General features: G+C 29.8%; 2 protein-coding genes across 2 annotated transcripts; one reads left to right on the top strand and one right to left on the bottom strand.

Moving 5' to 3' along the window:
* Window positions 1-5,005: 5,005 nt before the first annotated feature.
* On the top strand, window positions 5,006-8,037 carry LOC123667884 (coagulation factor X-like). The gene is made up of 4 exons (XM_045601721.1): window positions 5,006-5,009; window positions 5,993-6,222; window positions 6,883-7,058; window positions 7,816-8,037. The coding sequence occupies exons 1-4, from the start codon at window positions 5,006-5,008 to the stop codon at window positions 7,949-7,951; spliced, it is 546 nt and encodes a 181-aa protein (XP_045457677.1). The 3' UTR covers window positions 7,952-8,037.
* A 132-nt stretch (window positions 8,038-8,169) lies between these two features.
* Window positions 8,170-13,936, bottom strand: LOC123667873 (hypodermin-B-like). The gene is made up of 7 exons (XM_045601710.1): window positions 13,926-13,936; window positions 13,513-13,701; window positions 12,605-12,695; window positions 12,394-12,498; window positions 11,516-11,641; window positions 10,835-10,962; window positions 8,170-8,301 (listed from the first exon to the last, which is right to left on the bottom strand). Exons 1-7 carry the CDS (start codon window positions 13,934-13,936, stop codon window positions 8,208-8,210), a joined length of 744 nt encoding a protein of 247 aa, XP_045457666.1. The 3' UTR covers window positions 8,170-8,207.
* Between the last annotated feature and the right edge of the window lie 2,046 nt (window positions 13,937-15,982).

Below are 15,982 nucleotides of genomic sequence, written 5' to 3'. Positions count from 1 at the left end.
CAGTAAAAAGTTATTGTGGATTTTCAAGAGTTTCCCTCGATTTCTCTGGGATCCCATCATCAGATCCTGGTTTCCTTATCATGTTACTAAACTAGGGATATCTTCTTTCCAACAAAAAAAGAATTATCAAAATCGGTATACTCTGTAAAAAGTTATTGCGGATTTTCAAGAGTTTCCCTCAATTTCTCTGGGATACCATCATCAGATCCTGATTTCCTTATCATGGTACTACACTAGGGATATGTCCTTTCTAACAAAAAAAGAATTATCAAAATCAGTACATCCAGTAGAAAGTTATGCGGTATAATACAACGTAGGTCGACGAAAAAAGCGTCACGTAAAAACGCATTATTAGATATAAATCGAAAAGTAATTGTTAGACCTCAAATATATTTAAATGGGACCAATTGACACATACCACCTTTCGATTAAAAGAAAATTTGTCGAAATCGGTCCACACGGGCAAAAGTTCTGATGTAACATACATAAAAAAAAATACAGCCGAATTGAGAACCTCCTCCTTTTTTGGAAGTCGGTTAATAAACTAATCATTATATTAATACGTGAAGCAAAAACTTTGTACCCCATTTTACTAAAATTACGCGGAAGGAGGAGTATGAAATTTCGTACACTTAGGTATAGTTTATATAGTGAAGGAGTGCAGAATGCCCTTTTTTTAAGTTATGCATAAAAAGTACATTAAATCAATAATAAAAAAAACACATACACGCATATTATACTTTTTAGTTAATTGTAAAAGTTTGTAAGCAAATTGAAAATTATTAAAAAAGGTTCTTTATTTTTATTATTTTTTGGTTTTCTATAATTTAAATTTTTATTATGGTCGAAGTTTGGCCTCTGAGCGACCAGTAGTTTGTATAAATCTAATACTATTAAACGAGAAATTCTTGAAATTCTTGTATATATAATATATATATAGACTCTGAATCTCGGAAACGGCTCCAACGATTTTCATGAAATTTAGTATGGAGGGGATTTCGGCGAAAATAAATAAATCTAGCTAGGATTCATAAAATGGTAAAATCGAAAAATATTATTCATTTTTTTTCATTATTTTTTGTTAATTTTTTTTTATTTTTGACTTATATTTTTTATCATTGTCGGCAAAAAAAATATTATTCACATTTTATAAATATGTAATTCGTATTTAAATATGATTTCCAAAAAAACACGATTTGTTGGAGCACGTATCAGTTTTTGAGAAGCAATTACTCTCAAACTTGTAATTTTGTAATTTGCATCAATTTTTAATTTACCGTCATTTTTTATTTTTATTTTATACATTGCCTTTGTTACACATCGTGCGTTTAATAAAAATTAACATTCATTATTCAAAAAGACTTCATCCAAACCAATAGCAAATTATTTTAACTAATCCTTCACGATTTACTAAAAATACCAAGCTAAGCTCGGTCACCCAGGTACTACATACAAAACTCTGAGGATTAACGCTTTTAAAAAATTAAACCGAGCCGTGTTATAGATAACAGATAAAGTTAATAAAGTGAAATAAAACTCTCGTAACAATTTTAATTTTCAACTCAGTTTTAAAGTCATTGTAATTCCAATTACAAATGTTTTACGAGACCATAATTAAAATAGTTTTACTACATTTCATTCATCTCACTGCGTTAACGGAATGCCATTTAAAAGACTTAGGAGAAGTTAAGAGAAATTGGTCATATGTTTTAAATAATCTTGAGAAACGAATCATCGGTGGAACAAACACTTCGAAATACGAGCATCCCTTTGCTGTTCAATTTTTTAACCACGGTGGTCTGTGTGGTGGTAGCATTCTGACAAGAAAAACTATGTTGACGGCAGCACATTGCTTCGACCATAACAAAAATATAGATGATATGAAAATTTTTTCTAGTAAATAAACGATTTCTATTTTGTTATATATGAAATAATTGAATTATAAAATTGTATTTAAATTGTAGATCCACGATTCCTTTTTGATCTTCAATCGATAATACATGAAGTGTGGCAATTTGAGATACACCAGAACTACAGCAAAGAAATGGTTTTTTCCAATGACATTGCAATTCTAATAATTCACGATTACTTTAATTTTGGTACCCAAGTGCAAAAAGTGACAATTATCGATACAGATATATGGATGAAATTAAACAATACTTTTGTGGCTATCGGATGGGGTGAGAATAAGGTTTGGAATTGATTTTTTGAAGGTTTTGTTTCTATACTTACATTTGAAAGTGGAAAGATTTGATTATTTTTTCTTTGTAATGGATAAACTCAGAAATCTGATCTGTTTGTCTGTTTTTAGGTCAATTTTATAATATAAATTTGCCTGTTCTCAAGACATTATCCGGATTTGTTCGTGGACAAAATGTGAAGTAGAAAGATGCATCTATCCTTCTAGTATTTAATGTTTACAGTGCTCTTATCGTAACAGTGAGATTAAGTTATTTGAATGTTGACAATTTGACGATAATCGGCTGAGCGTCTTTTTAGTTAGATGTTTTAAAAAAATGGGTGCTGTATAGTTAATTTTATATTTATTGACACGTTTTCGTTTTCAACAGTAATTATGATAATTTAATGCAAAATATTTTGTGCTATTTTTATCGGAAATGTCGAGATAGATCTCGAAGGAGTATTAGTTACATAAAAAAAAAACTATTTTCCCACTACTCTTTAATTTTTTTTTGATATTATTTCTAAATTACATCAAATAAAAATAATGTTCCATTTATGGTTTACCGGCTTAAGGGGTTAAGAATTCTTTAATTAGTCTTTTGCTACATTATCACCCAGTGATATAGGCTACATTTTATCCGGAGAAAATGGAACAGAGAAAATGGCTTAGCGGGCGCAACCGTGGGACGAAAGCTAGTTACAATAAAAATGGATAGAAATATTGCGAAACTAAATATACTATAAACTATAACTATAACCTAAATTAACACAATATACAAGCTTTTTAAAAATACAGGAAACCCTGACGTAGAAGTAAAACGGTTTATTTTTATTTTAGTATGGTGAAGGTTTTAAGAATAACAAGTTCAAGAAAGTCGACTTACATTACGTTCCTAAGGAAATATGTCAAACTGAAAACAGAATCGTCTTGAGCCCTGAAATGTTTTGTTTGATCGGAGATGGTGAGACAGACACGTGTCGTGGAGACTCGGGCGGAGCGGTCTTGTGGAATGGGTCTGTAAATAGTTTTCACATCAAATATTCCAGTTGTTATCGTAAATAAATCAACATTTACGTGAAGGCTAACTCAATTAAGTAATAAATCAATACTTTTTGAGAGCGCACGTAAAATTACTGAGATTAAAATATAGACTAATCATTTAAATATATTGGCACTAATTGACTTATTACAATACTGGTTGCCTTTAATCAAACAACTCATTGTTTGTTGACATTCATAGCAAGCACAAGTTTAGTTATTACAAAGTACTATAATACTTTTGTTTCCACTTCTCTTAATAAAAACATCTTAATATTATGTGCATGTTTCGAAACGGGCTATAGGACATGTGTGGTTATTATACACACGGTAAAGCACAGAACTTTTAATACAGAAGTCAATTTTTTATTTCTAAAAATATTTAATAAACAGTTATGCTGTTTGTGATAAGAAATACATGAGATTTTTTTTCTGTTACTCATATTATATCCAAGTAAATGGAAGGCTTTCTTTGTTCTCAGAGCTTTAGTGGGTATTATTTCGCATGGACGAGGATGTGCTCAAGCGCCAGGCATTTACGTTAACGTTTATTATTATAGGAGTTGGATTAATGAAACCGTCAAGAAGATTTACAAAGACTTTTGTAATTTTCATAATAATAAATCATTGAAATAAGTCTTTGTATCTTGGGCACAAGCCAATGATACAAATCATTCATAAGATTGAATTAAATTATAATTATTTATTAATTACTAATAATACTTTACCCTAATATATGTAATATTGATTCCATGATAGTTTTTTGTAATTGCAAACAAGTATTTAACAATGATATCAAATAAAATTATTTTTAAAAGATGTAAATAGAATAAATAAAGTAGATCTAAGATTAAAAAGGAAAATTAGAGACAGTTTTAACATTTAATATTTCATAATAATTTTTAATAATAATTGTATTTGAATACAAGTAGCTAATTACGTGCTTAAAAGTAATAATTCATAAAGCCAATAAAATTTAAAGAGCATAAAAGATCTGTTCTTTGCAAATTCAATCACAAACAAACAACAAATAAAAAATTTATTTGAGTCGTAAAACGCAGTCAGGCAGGTTTTACGAACCTTATTGAATTATTATTATTTCTGATAATGACAGAACTTTTTTTAATCGACTTCATTTTTAACAAAGAAATTTATACAAACTGTATGGCAAATATGGTTTTTAACCTCATCAACGCGCTTAAATTAATTTTCATTATAAGTTATTTACAACATATTAAGTGTGTAAAACAAGTAAACAGAACTAGTTATTTTAAGCTACAAAGTAAAATAGTTGGCGGCTATCCGATTAAGATAGAGAGTTTCGCGTTTGCTGTTTTATTCTTTAACGCGAAAAATCTTTGTTCTGGCGTCATATTAAATAGCTACAGTATTCTTACTGCTGCGCATTGTTTTGACGTTAACAAAGACAGGGAAGAAATGATAATTGAAATGAGTGAGTTGCATTTCCTTTAAAAATATATTAGAGATATCTAGGAAAATTTTCTGTATCTATGTATGTACCTATTTGACAATTTTGTAAGACCGTACAGTGTGTTGTTTGATTATGTATTAGGCCGGGAAAACAGTTTCTTCGTATTTTATACAGAAATTCAAGGGTTCACAAAATTTATTTACATTAGTGACTAGCTCGTTGGCGCAGATTGTAGTGGCCCTGTTTTCTGTTACTCTCTTCTTGTTGAGTGACTTCTATTGATATCAACTTTACACTACCTGAAAATTCTGAAGAATCAGAAACAGACGAAAATCTCAGAGTGCAAGATAATGGGTATATGTTGGATGCATTAAGACTTCCCAGTCAAATTCTCTCAATTTTTGTTGAGTGGCAAATGACAATTCATCAATTATAGCAGCTTATTCTCAATTCTTGCTTAAGTTTCATCAGCCGTTGATAGTAGAAATCCGAATTGATGGTTTTGCCTTGCGGCAAAAGCCTATAATGAATGTTACCCTTCCAATTCCACCATACACTCAAATCGCTATATTGCGTTTCAATCCCGGTTTCGCGATAGTCTGCGCAGCTTGATCTACTTTTAACCACGATCTCTTTCGTATATTCTTATCATAGGTGATCCACTTTTTGTCATCAGTGATTAATATAATCAAAAAAGGGTTTTATCATTACGAGAGAGAATCCCAAATGAGTCCACGGTCTATTAGGTTTCTTTTAAGGGAGTTCATGTAGCATCCATATATCGAGTTTTTTTGAGTTTGAGTATAGCCTGGTAGCGTTTTTCAAATAGGTAAAAACTGTTTATTGTTCAATTCTCAGATCTTCAGCTATATTGTAAATACTCAAATGTCAATGTAGCTTCACTTTTTCAAAAACGTTTATCCGTAACTGTGCAACCGAAAAGCGAAAAAAATTTTTGACATTAAAATTTCCTGACTGATAAATAACGCTTAAACCAATATTGTGCTACTCTTACTGACATTGCATGTATCAAATGGTTCATAAACATTACTTTGTTTCGCGGCTTGAGGCCCATTTTTCCCTTATTTGAAGTAAAACTTTAAAATACTAGAGTTCTTCGTTGGATTCACCCATTTTGACAGACAAAAAAAAAAAACAAAAAAAAAACAAATGACAAGTGGAGGGAAACTGTTTTTTACTTTTTTATTTCCAATGTCACCCGATTCATGTTATGAAAACCAACCAGTTATCAACAATACAACCAAAAATATTATATTGTGACTTTTTACTAAAAAATACAAAAATACTTTGTCCCCGACCTTTTAATTTAATTTTAGGTACTAGATATATTAACGAGGAAAATGCAGAATTACACGAAGTACACAGTTTTGCTATTCACGAGGATTATAACAAATTTATTCCATTCTACGCGGATATTGCTCTCATTTTTGTAAAGGAGCCGATTAACTTCGGGGCAAGAAAAAAGAAGGCTTTGCTGGCTAGTAACGACGATTGGATGAAAAAAACTAATAACGATATCGTTGCTATTGGTTGGGGAATGACAAAAGTAAGCGATATAAATTAACCAATTACTAGTTTCAGTAATACGATTAGGTAGAATTATTTTACACACTTCAGCCTATCGCAGTCCATTGCTGGACATAGGCCTCATCAAGTTCGAGCCAAAAATGGCGTGAACTCACGTGTTTTGCCCATAGTTAACACGGGGCAGGCGAGTTGGTGATCGCAGGGCTGGCTTTGTCGCACCGAAGACGTTGCTGCCCGTCTTCGGCCTGTGTATTTCAAAGCCAGCAGTTGGATGGTTATTCCGTCATCGGTCGGCTTTTTAAGTTCCAAGGTGGTGGAACTGTATTATCTCTTAGTCACCTCTTACGACACCCACGGGAAGAGAGGGGGTGGCTATATTCTTAATGCCGTAACCACACAGCAGATAAAACAATTTCCTCGATTGAATTTGTGATATACCTATAAGAGGTGTAATTGATGCAATTAAATAAAAAAGAATTCTCGAAAAGACTGGTTACAGTTTTATTTTTAAAATAAATTTAAGATTATATCTGAAATTTTTTTAAGTTTTATTTAAAATTGTATTTATATTATTTATATTTTACGAACACACGGATGACATCTATTTTCAAATTTCAGACATTTAAATAACAAAAGCTAGTTTTAAAAAACACACAGTAAATTTTATTTCATATTTTAGTATGGAGGACAAATATCAGAGCTAGGTCTGTTGCGAACGACCTTGCGATACGTTGCCAGACGAGAATGCGGAAAGCTACATAAACTTAAACTTACTGACGATATGTTCTGTTTGTATGGCGATGGGAGGCGAGACACTTGTAAGGGAGACTCGGGAGGTGGCATTGTTTGGAACAGGTAGTGTATTGATCTTGGGACACATTTAAATTTATAAGAGTATTATATTTTTGTGGAAAATCCGGCTAAGTACTCGCTCTCAATAATGGATATGAATGATTTTAGAACTTGTAAAATATTGAACTAAACAACATGTTTTTTGAGGCCAAGTTGAATTTTTTTTATGGAGATAAAACCTCCAAAAAAACTTGTTTTTGTATTAGACCTCCATTAATTCTTTTTTAATTATAATAGCATATGGTCAACAGAATAATGATCGATGCGAAACCCTAAAAGTAATAGTTATTCAATGTCGTCTTGTGAATAATATATAGTTCGTAATGAACAGTAAAAATAACACTTTTAAGAAAGCTATGTTGTATTATAATGATAAAATAATAATAAAAAAAGTGTATGTAGCAATGTAATAATTTAGTATTAGTTCAGTTACTATTTATAACGAAATATTTGTAGTTTCTTACCAGTACCCAACTCGCTCTAATAGATAAATAAACAGGTCAAATCCAACGACCCCAGTAAGATTTGAATCACGTTGTCGAGGGAAACACAATACTAAATAAACAGCACGTATAAAATGAATAAAAAAATAAATAAAGTGACGAGTACTTTACTGTTTAACTTGTACTTTACTTGTTTACCATATTTGTTTTTATTTAGAACCAAACCGAATAATCCGTCTATCTGATCCCCAACACATTCTCGTCCTACTGAGTGCCGTCGAGTTTGAGGCATTTAATATCGAAATGTGTATTTTCAGAACTGTCATCGGAATTGTATCCCATGGGGAAGGATGTGCCAAGAAAGACAAGCCTAGTGTTTATATAAGTGTGAGTTTCCACCGGAAATGGATCGAAAGAACTGTTACAGAGTTTATGAAAACATATTGTAATTAATTCCAGCCAATAAACTTGTATCATAAACATTTGTGATTTGCGTAATAATAATTAATTTGTATATGAAGTATAAAAGTAAAATTAACAAGCTTATTGTGGATTTTATTTTAAAATGATTAAAAGTAGAAAAATTGTAATTAATATTATTATTTTTTTCAACAATATTATTATACTGCTGATATTGCTGTATTTACATGACGATAATAATAATTAATAAGTATTATTAAAAATATATTTTTTTTTGCCATTTACATTATTAATCTTTATACTCTGAAGATTCTTCGGTTGGTGTATCATTTTTATAGCGACAATATTTTGTCAGAAATCGGTTAGTGTTTAGCGTGATCCACCTGTAAAAAATAATAAAATTAATAAATATTTAAAGGAATAAGTAGTTTGAAGTCTACGTTGCAATCTTTTCTAGGTCCAAAAGCAATCACACTTGGTGTAGTTGGGCGATTTTTACCTTACGTTTACAGGTATGATAACCAGACATTCACACTGAAGAAGTATGACGACTGTACTTTAAAATAACAAAGATTTTCAAATTATTTCACGATAATCACTCAGCCATCGTTAGTTATGGTTAAAATGATTAATTTAAGAAATGTTAAAATGAAAATAATAATTTTGTTGTGGAAAAAGTCATTCAAGATTGTGTATTGTTATGAAAATATGGTTGTTATTTATTTATTTTTTATTTGAATTTTATCGTATCTGAATTATTTTTTCGAATTATTCAAATAATTTTTGTATTCGAAATTAATAGTGTAAACACGAATTTCAATTAATCCATTTTTATCTCATACTATCTAAAAATTACACATTTTTTCCTATATAAACTTTTACTATGTTAACTCTCACAGTATATCCATCTCATATAGTTAAAATGACCTTTGGGCGTGACTCAATGTGGGCTTTAAGTCCGGATAGTATGTGCGTGTCTAAAGTACAGCAAGTCACAAAGTCACATCACATAATTGTGTCAATTTCATTTCGAAATTGCTAGAAGAAAAGGAAATAAAAACAATTAAAAAAAATATTGTTTGTTGCATATTGGCGGAGAGTATGTAGTAATATATTTTTTTGAAACAGAATATTTAAAAGATATATTCACAATTAAGAAAGATGCGCTCCCTTTTGGGTCGTTTAGAAGAGCACGTAGGCTTTCGCGTGGTCTGTGGGCTAGTAAAATCTACTATTCAGTAATAATATATTATACTGCACGTCTAAGCGATTGAAGACGTTTTAAGAGTAATTTAGCTAGAAGCACTAGGACAAGAATGTAATAGTATTTCCTATATAATGAACTAGATTTTCAAGAAGCCGCTGGCTTTTTTAAGTACAAAAATCAAAAATCGGTAGCGATCACTGCATAGTATGATGCACCTTCATGTTAAGATTAAGCAAGAAAGATACCAGCTGATGAAATTTAAGCTCTAATTCACTTCTGTTAATATTCAAAACCTAAAAGCTGCCATTATAAATATCAAAAAAAAAAAATCGTTTTAAGACTTTTGTAGGCGTTGAGGCACCTAAGTATTTGTAGGTTAGTGGGGCACTGACTATCCATCGTGTCAGAGCATGAGATACCTATACTATTTTTTGCTATTTGACGTGGAAAATTACAGGTAACGACAAAACCGTTCACGTAGAAATGTTATCTCTCTCGTAAATATGTCAGTCATTCGGAAAATGGAATTCTAACGTAATTTAGAACGATCAATGTCTCACGTGATATAGACCCCCCATCAGTTTTCCCGTGAACGCCAAAAACTAAATGCAAGGGAGAGTTATGGTTGTTATAAGGAAATACGAATTGAAAGAAACTACAACTTATGCTACGGTTAATAATTCTTACAATACTTAAAAAGTGCACCTCAGTCATTAAAGGTAGCCTGGAAGAGATCGCTATAAGCGATAAGGGCGCCTGTGCATAGTTATTTGCTTTTGCATCTAATGTATAATCAATAAAGTTTTAATAAATATAAATAAATAAATTATTTTACTTTAGTTTAGTTGTCTTGTTTCAATATTTAAAAAAAAATTAATCTACTAATCTAAAAGCTAGTAATTATTGGACAATAAAACATAGGAATTAACAAATATACCTTTAGAGACTTGTCTTATAAATAATTATTGCAAAGGTAAAAAAAATTAACATAAATATTTCAACATTCAATTATTCATAGCCTAATTTTTCTAACTGCAGGTTATACTGACGTTACGAAACGTTAATGCCATTTTATTATACTTAAATAAATATACTGCATATGTTTTAAGTGCAAAATAATACACAAAGCTTGTATTTTATATAAGTTTCGTACTGTCGTATATTAATACGCTAAGTTTAAGACGTTTGCCATCCTTTGTAGGTAAAACCTCACAGTTACTTCACATAAATTATAAATACAATATATATTTTATTTTATTTTTAATTATCATTTTATAGCTAATTGCTTGCTCCACCGGCATCCATAACTAATTTTTTTATTGCTTTTGTTTTTATAAATTAATTATTAATAAAATAATTTAGAACGAATTATTCACACGGTATTGCTAGTTAAATTCTTTAAACTCGTATGTGCATTTTAAAACGAAAATAAAATTGAATTATTTTTCTAATAAATTATTTATTCTTTTATATTTATTTTAAATATCTTTAAAATATATTTATTTTTATTTTAAATATCTTTAAAATATATTTATTTTTATTTTAAATATCTTTAAAATAACTAAGTATAAATTAATCAGACGTATGAAGTTCGTCTCTAGTTTGGATTTCCTACTATAGTATAATCATTATGATTTTAATGGGATAATTTTTCAAAATAAATTACATTGTTTACTAAATAAGCGATATTAAGTCAATACATTACTTGCCTGTGAAAATAAGAAACGTTTGTAAGTATAGCATATTTATAGCTCTGCTTGCTGGTTCCAGACGATAGAATTCCGACTAACATATCTTCGAAAATTGCACCTCCGCCGTTATCGCTCAAACGATGCTCCTGAAAAAAATTATTCGAACAGTATTTTACTATGACAAAAGCTTAGAACCAGTTTCATAGTATAAAAAAGCAGACAGGTTGTTGACAACACGAAAATTTATGCCATTATCAAAAAGAAATGTAAGCATGAAAAATAAAAATAAAATTGCTCGACCGATTCGAAGATGATAGTAATTCTTGAGAGGAGATGCGCTTTTAGCTATTTTTTTAAATCGCTATAGTTTTCTTCATGGAAATTTTTTCATGTTTTTCCGTCAGAAAGTGTAGAACGTGATAAGCTTGCAAATGAAAAAACCGAATTCGATTTACATTGATCAGTACAACGTAAGTAACGAAAAAATAGTTGATTCAGTATGAATTATTCGGGATAATTTAACAAGTACTCGTCAGATTACGTTGTATTAAGATAACAGATAAAAATTTTTTTATTAAAATTGGTACAACCAGCAAAAAATTATGAGGAAACTTAGAAATTACAGTCAAATGGAGAGCTTCCTCCTTTTTTGATATCGGTAAAAGATCAACAGTAATAGTTTTTGTTAATCACACTTACTAAATTATACTTAACACAGAAATTCGATGGGGTAATTAATTTGCCATAATGTTTTTTGCATAATCTTCTGTTTATTACTAACATTTCAGAACGTAAAAGTAGGTTCAAATATTTTATTGGCAAGTCCTGAAATTTTAATAAAATAAGTTAATTATTTTTAATTTAATTATAAAATACTAAAATTGGATGAAAAATATACTAGAGATCGTAAATAACTAAAAGTTTTTGTTTGACTTCATAAAATTTTTATTAAAACGCCATCTCGAAATGTTTTCAGGAACTAGTGCAAATGTAACACGACACAATAATGAAATGAAACAAGAATTATTCCACGGCAGATATAAATACACGTATTTATTGTAGATGGCGCTACTTTATAGTAGAAAGTAGAGTTTTAATACTTGCAGTACCTATCAAATATATACTAAAAAAAACTGGATGAATATGAGAAGAGGCCATTTTTTTTAAATGGCTTAGTGATTAATTAAATGGACGAATTTAGGTCAGTATTTTTTACTATGTACCACAATGCTGGGGTATCGGAGGCGATAGAAAACATCAAACAGAAAACATTTCATTATTAGTTAAAAAAGAAATAACCAACCAAGCAAAAAGTTCTCTTATTTTTTTTATTATTAACTTTTCTTATTTTATTTAAGAAAGTTTTCTTATTTACACATAAAATCATTTGTTTTTTTAATCCTACAGAACCTGCAAATGAAAAAATATTTCTATGTTTGAGTTAACGTTTTCAGTTTTTTATTGCTTCTTTAAGTCGGTAACATGTCACTTAATGAGAAAGCAATAAAGATATTCGTGTTATTTTTATAAATAAAGACATACGGTCGTCATAATAGTTAAATAAAGAACGCTCTTACTGTACTACCCCAGCCCGAGACTATTACTTGAGCGCCGACACGTAGAGCAACATCTGACTCTACATTAACTGTTTTAATAACGTTTGACCCAAAAACCACATGACTCTGTAAATAAAAACGCAGTAAAGATTTAACTTATTTACTAAGTTCTTTCAGTAAAATATATAAATATACATATATTTAATCAGATTCGTGGTTTATTTTGCTTTACCTTAAGCATCAGTAGCGCTATATCGTTATCTGAATTGCTTAAATGTTTAAAGTACTCGTGGATTTTAAGCTCTATGACAGTGATTACTTGCCTACAAAAACAATCCATTAAAGAAAAATTCTTTTAAGTTACGTTTTTAAATGAATGCCAATAATTTTTATTTTAAATTTTTTTTTTGAATAAACTTTTGATACGAAGTGCAATAATTAAATAATTAATAAAAAGTAATGCATTTTATTCGAAAGTTATTAATGATAAAAAATCATCTTAGCTCATATATATTATACTATGTTGTACTATATTGTTAGTATTTGTACGTATATAATATACACTATATTTAAAACATGTAGTTTATTAATGCAAAAATTTGTACAAACTAAATCTCAGTTTGCTATATTTCGCAAGCGCATTGGAATGCATTTTGCATCCATATTGCGATAGAATTGGCTTATTGTATAAATTCAAAAATATTTCAGATACGTTTGATACGTAGCATCAATGATATTGACAATATTATACAGTCAGCTATGAATTGATAAGCGAACTGGGCTCGGACATGATTTCAACATATAAATATAGTAATATTCATATACCATAAATATTTTTAGATTGGAAGTGTAATAATACATAATATACAATAACATCTATATCTATTTCCATATAATACAAATATCTATCTATCCTATATATAAGATCTATTAACCAGTCAAACTAGTCCAACGAACTGCCATATGTGCGAGAACAAGCTTTTATTTTAGTCCTTAAGCATGCCAGTTTTCCAATACTATTTTCCTTCATTGCTAAGTTTGAGATGAGTTTTGATTAAATTAGTAGTTAAATTTGATTGGCTTCTTAGATTATAAAATTAATTTTATTAAGAATAAACTTTAAAACTAAAACACACTTACCCATTTCCAGTCATAGTATTTGCACCCACTTTCACGACGATTTGTTGGCCTTTTCTTTTTAAAAAACAACTGGCCGCGGTCACTACTGTCTTACTTCCGATGAGACTTCCGGAACAGAATTTTGAATCATAAACAATTAAGACATGATGAGGTATTTCCTTTATGTTTGCGACTGGGTTAGCATTATAGCTTAAATACGCATACGCCTGTATTTCGCGTTCTGGTAAAAATCGGTACGATGAAGACCATGGTAAAAGGTATAGAAATAGCGTTAGTCTGCAATAAATGTTTTGATATTTGAAATTAAACTGTATTGTGGTTTGCTCTATACATAAAACCGATCTTAAAAAATAATAATTGGAGATTGATTAACGATCGATCACACGCATGCTTTTCAAGAAATGTATACATACTTAAAACTCATTTTGCGATTAATTTAACCTTAACAAAAACATTCTCGAGGTAAAATCAACGCGGAGCGGCTAGTATGAGAATGAAACTACTTTACGTTAAAAGAGAAAGAACATAATCAAGTTCATAATTTTTTCTACCATTTAAATAAAGTTATAAAAGAATTTATTTTATTTCCTTTATTCCATTTCTATACTCCCTAATCCTTTCAGCAAACTTTTTAATGGAAAAGGCTATGTTTTATGTTGTTCTCAAAGAGCATCTGCATGTTGTGCACGTCTGCAATGCAGTTAATATTACCTCTACATAGAGTTGTTAATAAAATAGGGGCTCTTTTATATTTAAGCGGTTAGCTATTAGGTCTGAATAATTTATTCAAACGAAATGTTTGAAAACTACTCGTGAGTAAATTAACTATACATAAAACGTACTATGAATTATTTATATGGTGTATTTACAATTTTAAATTAAACTCTATAACTTACAGCATTAAAACAAATTCAATTTTATTTTGTCATGAGTCTTGCAACGTTATGGAATCATTTCGAACGCAGATTAAGCAATAAAATACGGGTGATAAACAAAGAAATTGCTATCGCCGCCATAAAGCGGTCGCGTTATTGTGTATTAAATCTTCGATCATACCTCGTCTGTGCAACCGATACGAAGTTATTGTTGTACGGGAAAATATTTATTACAACTTTTATCTCATATTTTTCTTTCATTAACGATTCGTATAGCTCTTATTATGAAGTGAAAGAGGTCTATAATTCTCAGTAGGACAGTAATGTGCGTGGAAATAAGTTTGCCAGATGTTACAAGTCGTATAAACGCGAGAGATTGCGCTATATCGCGAAGGTGGCGCATCCTTCGTCTACAATATCTGCGGGTTTAAATTCATGTCACGTTTGGGGAGGAAAATCGAAGGAATAGATTTACTTTGGCACTTTGATATGAAAGGAGCGTCATGTAATCACACAGAGGGTAGATATTCACTTAAGCGTATTGAAATGCTCTATTTATAAAGTAAGCAATAACTATTGTTTTGAACATTTTGTTCTATTCAAATAAAAATAGTGTTTGTGAGATACAGAGGTGGTACGCTTTTAGTTATGTCAAGTGTTTCAATTAACACAATTATTCGATTTTTCTATTTCAATATTCATTATAAATAAAGTTTTATGATTTGTTGATCAGTGCAGTTTTATGAATTAAATATTAATCAATTTGTGGTTTTCAACAATTCGAGTTCTATTTAAAACAACTAATATTTGCTATATCGAAAACTCTGGTAACGTTGAAAATTAATTAAAAGTATTCCCTATAGCAGTCCATAGCTGTTGGACGAGTTGATTATTTAATTATATGCACATGTCGTGTATTCTTTACACATCAGAATCGAATGAAGTTATACATTCATAGTTATTCAGCGCAGACCAATCAATTTACTACTCTCTGCAATGCGTCAATTTTATAATCTTTATATTTCAATTTAACGAGATGGATACAGTTGTACACGAAGGCTTTGGGTCATTAAAGAGAAATAAAAGCGAACTGCAGCTGCTTCAAATCTAATTTTTTTTTATCAGATTCTTTAAAGAATTTTACGATGTTCTATATATTTTTAGGAGCGTATTTAGTGTATAAAACAATCAAAATATTAAACTGCCATTATAATTAAAAAATAAAAAATAAAACTCATTATACAAATAGATATACCTTTATTAAGATTAGTTTGTAATATATACATTTAGCTAGATTTCAAAAACCTTTTAATATTGATCTCAATCCCAACACCTTTGGATTAGGTTCTAAATCCACAAATACGCGTAAATAATATTGTAATGTAACGTATCGTTATTGAAACGAATGCCTTTTGTGATTTCGTTAATACACCGCGAATTAATTACACGTGATATTACAACCGCGCTCGTGCTTTAATTGACTATATGTCCTATAACTTTGTAGGCACTATAAAAATTCTGGACTAGTGTAAAAAAAATAACTATAAGATTAGAATTAAAATTCTTTCAAATATTAACCACTTATGACATCTATG

Source organism: Melitaea cinxia, chromosome 3 (genome assembly GCF_905220565.1).
Source record: "Melitaea cinxia chromosome 3, ilMelCinx1.1, whole genome shotgun sequence".
Lineage (NCBI taxonomy): Eukaryota > Metazoa > Arthropoda > Insecta > Lepidoptera > Nymphalidae > Melitaea > Melitaea cinxia.
Note: the sequence above shows the minus strand (reverse complement) of the source record. Positions and strands in the feature narration are given on the sequence as shown.